The sequence below is a fragment of the Callorhinus ursinus genome, unplaced genomic scaffold (assembly GCF_003265705.2).
Source record: "Callorhinus ursinus isolate GAN/ISIS: 27379988/994484 unplaced genomic scaffold, GSC_fseal_2.0 scaffold52, whole genome shotgun sequence".
Lineage (NCBI taxonomy): Eukaryota > Metazoa > Chordata > Mammalia > Carnivora > Otariidae > Callorhinus > Callorhinus ursinus.
The window spans coordinates 7,618,371-7,628,069 of record NW_027397114.1 but is presented as its reverse complement, the minus strand read 5'-3'; the positions used below and the strand labels follow the sequence as shown (position 1 = coordinate 7,628,069).

Genomic DNA, 9,699 nt, shown 5'->3' with positions numbered 1-9,699 from the left:
CCGCTCGTCCGGCGCCGCCGGGGGGCTGAGGCGGCCGGGGGCCGCGGGGGCGGGGGGGGCGGCGGCGGCGGCGCCGCCCGGCAGCGGCCCCTCCGGCTGGTCCCGCGCCCCCGGCGCCCCCGCCTCGGGCTTGTGCGCCTCCTGCTCCGAGTCGTCGTCGGTGCTGCTGCCCAGCCCCCGCGCCTCCCGCCGCTTCTTCCGCTTGCGGTTGACCGCCGAGATGAAGGAGATCGCCAGCATCTCCCGGGCGTACGGCTCCTTCTTGGGGGCCCACGAGCCCTGCGCGGGAGACAGGCCAGAATGCAGGAGGCGCCCCCGCACCGCGGCACCCGGCCGCAACGGGGTCCGGCCCCGCGCCCCCGCCGTTCTTCCCCGAGGGCTGTGCCCGCGGCAGCGTCACTACCCACCCGGTCCCCACCGGGGAGCCAGCCAACCCCGCAGCCCCCTCAGCACCCGCTCTGGCCTCAATCCAGAGACTCTCGGCTCTTTCCTGTGAGCTGGGCGCCGGTCCCTCACCTCCGCCCACCTTCCCCTCCATTCCCCATGCCCAGCGCTAGCGAAAGCCTTTAGACACGGCTCTGGTGATAAGAGTCTCTCAACAGGGAATACACTTGACAGTTTGAACCCATTTCACATAGACTGTCCCGGATGATAACCACCAGATCCTGGCGGGGACCTCCCTCCGACGGCGGCTTCTACCCCTTCCATCTCCACTCACCCCCACCTGGGAAACCTGCCTTTCCACCTACTCTGTATGTATGGGCCTCTCCAGGGCAATGGGCCAAGTTCACTTCCCTTTCCCACTGCAGCCCACGGGCGGGCGGTTTCGGCCAATCCACCAGCGCGCCACCCACAATCGGCATCCCCATATCAATGCAGCCCTCAGCTCTGCCGCCAGGAGAGGCCGCAGGATCCTGCACAATCCGAATCCGACGGTCTGGATGGATGCTGCTCCCAAACACTGATTTCCAACCCCACGCTGGGCACCTTCCCGCCCCGTTCTCACTGCTAAGCCCTGTGGGTGTTTTCTTGTCCTAGCCTTCCTGGATGCCCCAGCAGAGCCCATGCTGCCCATCACCGGCCAACACCAAACTATCCCTTGAACTCCAGAACTCTTCTTCCAACTGCAAGACCCCCTCAAACAAGGTTTCTGCAGGCACCCGAAATTCACCTATCTGCAACTGCACTATGCCCCCACGCCCTGCCCCAAACCACCTGCATTCACGTTCCCCACCTTAAGGTGAGATTCTCTGCCTCCTCCCTCTCCCCTGCTTCTTCTCAATTCTCCCGAAGTGACTCGCAAAGCCAGCCCATCCTCACCATCCTCTTTTCAGGCCCTCACACGGCCTTTTCTGGGCCTTTCTGCCCTCTCCTGATAGGACTCCCTGCCTCCACCTTTGCCTTACCCCAGTCCCTCCTCCCCTAGAGCAATCAGTCCTTCTAAGACTAGGTGGGAATCTGATCACCTCCAGACTCTGCAGGGCACCTCCACTCCCACCAGGATGAAGCTCAGACACAGGGCCCTTCACAATCTGGTCCCAACTTTCCCAGCCTAGGGCCCTCCCTACCCCAACCCCAACCCCAACCCAGCCTACACTCCAGCCAGACTCACCTGCATGTTAACACTGGCAGCCCTTAGCCACCGCCCCCCAGCCCACCCTATGTGCTGGGTGTGCTCTAAATCCTCCTACTAGGCCCAGCTGAAACAGGGCAGCCTCCGTGCGGCCGCCTCTCAGCCCTTGCCTCGCCCTTTGAAAACACAGCCGCACCTGCTCTTCTCCCATCAGGATAGGTCTGTTTCCACGTCATCTGCATCAAACACTGAGCTCCTTGAGAGCAAGGTCTGTGGCTTATTTGTGTTTGCATCCATGACCCCTAGCGCCACGCCTGGCACATAACAGATGCTCAATAAATGTTAAGTGAAGGACTCATGGGTGAATGCAGTCCCCTCAACACAGGAAGCCCTGAGGAAGCAGAGGCTGAAACTGCTCCCCCTGCTGGGCTGGAATGGCCTCCCCTGTGACCCCTCCTCACAGGCCACCTCCTGGTTCAGCCACAGCGCTAATACTGAATGGAGACCCAGAGAAGCCTCGCATGGCCCCCACAATCTACCATACTCTCGCACATCAGCTAGTTCTGAAAAAGGTGACGCACGTCAGGGAGTCAGGATTCAGAGGCACGTGGCTCCCGGGCCGCGACTGTCAACAGGGCTCCTGAAGGCAATCCCTGGAGTTGTGCAATATGGGGGCTCTGCTGTGATCTCCCCAAGGCACAGGGTGGCCAGTGCCACTTTCTCATCTGGCCAATGCTCTCGGAGAGACTTGAGAGGCCACTGGGACCATCTGATCAAATTATCCTCTCCTCCTGCTAGTTACAGAAGCAGTGAGGTCATGATGGTCCCTTCCAGGAATGCAGAGGTCAGTACATGCACAGAAATGTCAAGGGGTCAGCCCAGGAGAGGCTATGGGAAGCCAGGAGGCTAGCAGGAGCAATGGGTGGAAGTAACATGGAGCTAGGCTCAGGTCACTGTGATGAACTTGCTCCCTGTCACAGCAATCTTCTGATGGAGTGAGCTCCCTGCCCCACAGGTGTGCAGTCAGAGGTTCTATGGAGAGGTTGCAAGGACCTCTGTCCCAGACTAAAGCGGCCTTCTTTCTTTCTGTCCAGTACACTCTTCTTCTTTTTTCTTTCTTTTCCTTTTCTTCCTTTCCTTTTTTTTTTTTTTTTTGAGAGAGACAGTGAGCGTGCAAGTAGGGGGGGGAGGGGCAGAGGGAGAGGGAGAGAGAGAATCCCAAGCAGGCTCCACGCCCAGCGCAGAGCCCGCCACGCGGCTCTGACGACCACGAGATCTTGACCTGAGCCGAAATCAAGAGTTGGACACTTAACTGACTGGGCCCCCCAGGCGCCCCGCCCCCCCCACTACATTCTTCTGATATATAATGAGCATCTAACTTGGTGTCGGGCACACTGGGCTCACTGGGACCTGGCCAATGCTTGGAGATCCAGACCGAAACGAGTCCAGTTCGATCACCAATGTTTTGTGATTTCACCCACTACTACAGACAGAATTGTGTCTCCCCTCCCCGAAGCCATCTGCTGAAGCAAGCTGGACCCCCCATGTATTTGGAGATGGGGCCTTTGGCGGGTAATGCAGCCATGGCCTGATGGTGGCATTGGTACTGTTACACAGACACCAGAGAGCTGGTGCTGTTGCTCTCTGTCTCTGCTCTAGGAGGACAGAGCGAGAAGGCAGCCATCCACAAGAAAGGAAGAGAGCTCTCAGCAGAAACTGACCATGCTGACACCTTGATCTTGGACATCTAGCCTCGAGAACTGTGAAGAAATAGATGTCTGTTGTGTAAGCCACCCAGTATGTGGCATTTAGTTACAGCAGCCCGAGCTGACCAAGACAACCCCCTTGGCCATCCAGCTCTAAGAGTTGGGCAGCCATGCTCGCCTAATGGCTCTGTCTCAGAAGGCAGGCTCTGAAGCAGCCAGGACTAGCTGGCTGTGAGGGCTGGTTCAAAGAACCAGCTCTGGTTTCATTGATTTTCTCGATTGTTTTCAATTCATTGATTGATGCTCTTGTCTTTATTCTTTCCTTCCTTCTGCTTGCTTTGGGCTCTCCAAAAAGCATAGTTATTGTAGCAAACATAGCTGTCGGTTCCCATATCCCCATAAATGGGGATAAATATCAGGCCTCATTTACAGATGAGGAAGCTGAGGGTCACAAAGAGGTTAAGCAACTTGCCCGATGTCCCGAAGCTACTGAGTGGTGGAGCCAGGACTCAGTCCCAGGACTGTGTGTGCTTCTGACCACTGGGCACGCTGCCCCCCGGGCGTCTAACTCCCAAGCGAGATCCTTCTCTTCCCCCAGACGCCTCCCGAAGCCCTGCCAAGGTGAGTAGCTTCTCTGCTAACCTCGTACACACAGTCCTTCCCACCTGCCTTCCTAGTGACCAGCAACCTTCCTCAGGGCCACGGGCACTTCTCCCAATTCCTTTGACCAAAAAGCAAAGAGCGGGCTGGCCTGGACAGGGATAAAGCCTTCAGAATGGCTTTGGCACTCACCTTGGACTTGGCTGAACTGCAGGTGGTGGAATCTGTTGGGGAGAGCGAGAAGTAAAAATGAAAGTTAATATGGGGCAGGAGGAGGCTGTCTTGTGAACACGATTCCCTCTCCTCGGAGGCTTCAGAAACCAGGGAGTTCAGACACCTGAGCTCTCCCCAGGTCCTGGGAGTGTGATGGGCTTCTGATGTCATTTCCTGTGGGACAGGGATGGAGGGGCTAATGATGTCAATCACCACTTCCTTTTGAGGCAGGAAATGACATCAGGCTGCCAGTCCCTAGACCCTCATTTGCCAGGGTCAAGGGCAAGCGGTGCGGGGTGGGGGGGCTTTTCTTTGGGCCTAGTTCCTCTCCCCTCCCCTCCTGTCCCTGTTACTCTGAAGCACTGGAGAGAAAATACCAAATATCAGATGCAGTCCACAGAAACCACAATGAAACACGGCAAATCACAGATGCTCTGAAGGAATGGAGACCACACAGTGCATAGACAGGTGGGGGCCCTACATCTACCTCCACCCCACCCCAACTCCAGGACAGGAGGAAGACGACGGGCCCTGTGTAGGATGGAGTATGGGGCAGACAGCTGGTGGGCGGGACATAGGAGGTAGAGTGGGCTGGTGATTTGGGCTTTGCTAAGCTCCAGCTCCAGACTCCAGGTCAGTCTGCCCTGATGGGGCAAGGCCCCTGTTTATTACCAGAGTTATGAAGAAGAATAAAACTGTTACATCCATGGGACTTGGGTCCCACTCCCTTCATATCATTGGGGTGGAGAAGGAACCAGAAACCAATCCTGGCAGGGTGTTCTCCAGGCTGATCTAAGGACCTCCCGGGGTCTGATGGGGCAGCGCACAGGCACAGTTAATCCACACTCTCTGGCAAGCAAGTGAGTCCTCCTCCCCAGCCCTCCCCTGCACACAGTGAGAAGGGCAGATGGCCGACCACACAGTGAGACACACGGGGCAGGGGTGCGGCAGCAGGTGATTAGAAGAAACGGGGGGCTCCTCTCTGCCACCCCCTCCCACCTTGTCCTCTGGCCCTTCCTCAGCCTGCCTCTGGGGACTAGGGGTGCTGTGGAATGCCTCCGTCAGAGACAGGAGCAGCTAAAACACTGAGGGGAGCTCCTCCATGGGGCAGGACAAGTTAGTGCCTTGAGCCAAGAAGGGACTGCTCTGGGCTACTCTGTTCGAGGCTCTACGCCCAGAAACAGGACTAAAGGGCTGAGTGACCAGGGGCTCTGGTTTCAGACACGGGAAGAGCCGGCCCTTGGAGGCAACTGAGGCAGGAGCTGCAGCTATAGAGGGGCTTCTGGGGGTGACGTCACCCGTGTCTAGACAGGCTGGGTCCTCCTTACAGCCAAGCCTCCTCCTGTCCGGATAACCCGAAGTGGCCGGGCTCGGCACAGAGAGAAGGCCAGGGTCTGGGGATTGTGGGGGGCAACATGCGGTGCCCAGACTTCCTGGCAAGGGGATAGGATCTGCCTCCAACAAACCTCCTTCCTCCTGAGAAGGGGCTTTCAGATGGGAGGGTTAGGGTGGGGGTAAGTTGTTAACAAGCGTGGGGAGCTGGTATGTCACATCGAGGTGCTCACAGCCCGGGACCTTTCTGCGTGCCCCTCGGGCCTGCCCAGCCTTCTTATAATCACCCGCCACTGTTAGTGACCGAGGCCGCAATGCCACACTGTACCCTTTAAATCTCCAACAGGTCCGCTGGAGGAGGGGAAGGAGAGAAGAGAGGGGCAGGGTCCAGGGGTGGGAGGAGAGCACAGGGAGAAGAGACAGGAGGGTGGAGGGGTGCAAGGAGAAAAGGAAGAAAAATTAAAAAGAGGAAATATGCCCAGAAGGACACAGCCCGTGAGAAATAAAAAGCTCAGGAAGGAAACCAGTGAAGGAGGGTGAACAAAGCCCCTACCCAGCCCCGGGGGGCCGCTGAGCAGACAAGGAGGCGGGCGCACAGGCAAGCCAGACCTCCCTAGAGTGGAGAAGGCCCTGCCACAGCCCAGTCTCGGTGGTGGGGGGCAGGGAAGGGCCCCACTGGGGCAGAGCAGGGAAACTGGGCATCTGGCCAGGCATCTGGGACCCTGGGGAGTGCGGATCCCACCCCCACCCCCCACCCCCTTCCCAAGCCCGGGCACTCACCTGAACCTGGGTCACCAGGGGGCACTGTCCTGCCAATGTTAGGCAGGAGGTACTCAATGTTGGGCACTGACTGAGGCTCCTTGTCATCCACAGGAGTCTGCAAACAGGAGGAGGGTCAGCCAGCATGCCCTCAGTTGGCCAGACTGTGAATCCCGCAGAACTGGGGTAACCTGAAGGCAAGGCCCATGACTCCTCCATCAGACCAGGGCTCACCAGGGCAGCGGCTGTCTCTCTCATTGGTCAGGCACTCTTGAGGGCAGGTCCCACATGTCCCCCATTAGACTGTTTTGTGCCTTCTCCAACACCTTGATTGAACCCTCAAAGGCTGGAGCTGCTCCCTCACCTGAAGGCAGGAGCTGTGTCTTCCCCATCAGACTGGACCTTCCTAACACCTGTATCCTCCAGATAAGACTTGGACTCAGTTTCCTTAGGGTAAGGCTTATATTTCCCCCCTTAGACTGGGGGCTCATGAAGGCAAGGACTGTGTCTCCCATTAGATTAGAGGCTCCTGAGGAGAGGGTCTATGTTTCCTCCATCAGACTGGGAAGCCCCAAAGACAGGGACCTTCCCCTGCTTGAGTCTTGCTGCCTGCCCCCTCCCGGCCCCCAGCCTGGGACGAGGGCCCACCTCAGCTCAGACCCAGCCCCGCCTTCCCTCTGCATCACTTACTCTCTCTCCCTTGTCCTCATCATCGCTGAAGAACCAGTCTGACTGCAGAGGAGACAAAAGGAAGTGAACTCAGTGTGGAAAGGGGCTGAGGGAAGACAGAGACACAGGCTCCTGACCTGCATAGTCCAGAAGACCCCACTCAGACGCCAGATGGAGCGGGGCAGGAGGGGGCACCAAGAGGTGAGGGTCCCCCCTCTTTTCAACAACCCCCATCTGCACCTGGTTACTAGAAGTCCCCAAGGGAGGTTGATGAATCCCAGGACCCAACTCCACAGGCTATGAGAAACCCGTGGGGAGAGAAAGGGCTGGACCCCAGTGGTGGGAGGGAAACGCAGCCTGGACTGGGAGGGGGCTGAGGACTGATGGAGTGCCGGCTCAGGGAGAGCTTCTAGGCCTGGCTATCACTAGACTCTGTACAGTGTGCATCACGGTGACTCGCTCCCAACCCACAGGCCAGAAGCGGGAGGGTGGGGGAGCAGCAGCGCCATCTAGTGCCGGTTGGGGCCACTGCAGGGAGAAGACCAGTCGTGGCTGCCAGAGCCGTGTACCCCCCCCCCAGCCCTGGGCACCACACTGCCCTGGGGCGGCACCCCCTCCCCTGGCCAGGAAAGAGAAGTGCCTGGAGGGAAGTGTTAGGAGGTTCCCTGAGGGGCAGGCAGGCAAGGGTTTTCACATAAATGTCAAACAGGATAGAAAATAAAGTGAAAATCCCATTCTTAAATACATTTTGTGACATTTGAGAATCTTGAAGATAAAACCCTAAAAGTTTTCTGAAAAACAAAAACAGATTGCTTGCAAATGAGCAAGTATCAGCTGTAACTAGAACTTTCAGCAGCAGCAGACACAAGAAGACAATATTTTCACTGTATTGCTGGACTGCAAACGCAAGAATTTGGAACCTCGGATTTTATACCCTGCTAAACTCTCACTTTTGAGTGTAAACTACAGCTATTCTAAGACATCAGAAAGCTTACTGCACAAAGACTCTCTTAATTGTTACATGAGCTCATAAAGAAATAACTCCAGGGTGGAGCAACAGGCTCTGAGAAGTAAGGATGGATAGTAGCATAGAAAAGTCCATTGTCGGGCGTCTGGGTGGCTCAGTTGGTTAAGTGACTGCCTTTGGCTCAGGTCATGATCCTGGAGTCCCAGGATCGAGTCCCGCATCGGGCTCCCTGCTCGGCAGGGAGTCTGCTTCTTCCTCTGACCCTCTTCCCTCTTGTGCTCTCTATCTCCCATTCTCTCTCTCTCAAATACATAAAATCTTAAAAAAAAAAAAAAGAAAAGTCCATTGTCGATCCAAGAAAGGATACTCACACACAGGCACAAACACACACAAAGTATCTCCATGACGCCGTGGGTTTCGAACGCAGAGGGAGAAACCTCTCTGCGTATGAGTGAGAATACACTGAGGTACTTGGCTTTTAGATGTGGTGGAAGGAAGACAATGGATATTGATGAGTTTAGAAATTGTCAGTGAAAATGAAACGTAAGTATGGACTGTTATAACTGTATGATTAAACACAGTATGGACTTTATAAATTGTATAATTTTCACATCAGGAAAATAAAAGTCAATTCATCCAAAGCAAGGAAGGACATACTGAAGAGAGACAAAACGAAAATGGGGTAAAGAGAAAATGACATTTAAGATAGCAAAGATAAGCCCTAACAGTACAGAAATTAGAATCAAGCAAATGAGCTAAGCTCACTGATTGAAAATTAAAACACGCAGAGGGGCGGCCTGGGTGGCTCGGTCAGTTAAGCATCTGTCTTCGGCTCAGGTCATGATCTCAGGATCTTGGGATCGAGCCCCATGTGGGGCTCCCTGCTCAGCGGGGAGCCTGCTTCTCCCTCTCCCTCTGCTGTTCCCCCCGTGCTCTCTCGCTCTGCCTCTCAAATAAATAAATCTCTTAAAAAAATAAAAATTAAAAATAAAACACACAGAATATTTGGGGTGCCTGGCTGGTTCAGTTGGTAGACTGTGCAACTCTTGATCTTGGGATCATGAGTTCAAGCTCCACGTTGGGCATAGAGATTACTTAATAAAATAAAATACCGTTTGTTTAAAAATAAATAAAATAAGCAGAGAGAAAGTTGGTTTGGAAGGACAGAGAATAAGAAATAATACAAGATCTAGGTGCCTGGGTGGCTCAGCCAGTTAAGCATTAACCTGCCTACACCTTAGATCCTGGGATCAAGCCCTGCATCGGCTCCCTGCTCAGCAGGGAGTCTGCTTCTCTCTCTCTCCCTCTGCCCCTCCCCCCAACTCCTGCACTCATGCGTTCATGCACACATGAGCTCTCTCTCTCCATCTCTCTCAAATAAAGAAATAAAATCTTAAAAAAAAATAATGCAATGGGGCGCCTAGGTGGCTCAGTCATTGGGCATCTGCCTTCAGCTCAGGTCATGATCCCAGGGTCCTGGGATTGAGCCCCGCATTGGGGTCCCCGCTGTGCGGGAAGCCTGCTTCTCCCTCTTCTGCTCCCCCTGCTTGTGTTCCCTCTCTGTCTCTCTCTCTGTCAAATAAATAAAAATAAAATCTTTAAAAAAAAAATAATGCAAGATCTAAAGTCAGTCATCTCAGGCTCAAGTTCACCTCAGGTAAATGACCTCTCTGAGTCTATTTACTTATCTGTAAAATGGACATAATAGGAGTATCTACTTCTAGAATTGTGGTGAGAATTAAAATGAAATCCCATATGGCTATTATAAAAAGGACTAGAAATACCAAGTGTTGGAGAGGATGTGGGAGAAAAGGGAACCTTCACACAGTGTTGGTGCGGATGTAAAATGGCTTAGCCACTATGGAAACCAGTATGGAGGC

General features: G+C 54.8%; 1 protein-coding gene across 1 annotated transcript in view; it reads right to left on the bottom strand.

Annotated features, from left to right (window-relative positions):
* The window catches only part of ARHGAP23 (Rho GTPase activating protein 23), a 70,485-nt gene that overhangs the window by 2,370 nt on the left and 58,416 nt on the right, over nt 1-9,699 (bottom strand). Inside the window, exons 21-24 of the mRNA XM_073883762.1 lie at nt 6,874-6,915; nt 6,205-6,301; nt 4,072-4,103; nt 16-279 (exon numbers count right to left, since the gene is read on the bottom strand). Coding sequence (XP_073739863.1) covers nt 16-279; nt 4,072-4,103; nt 6,205-6,301; nt 6,874-6,915 — 435 coding nt within the window. The remainder of the gene's footprint in view (nt 1-15; nt 280-4,071; nt 4,104-6,204; nt 6,302-6,873; nt 6,916-9,699) is intronic.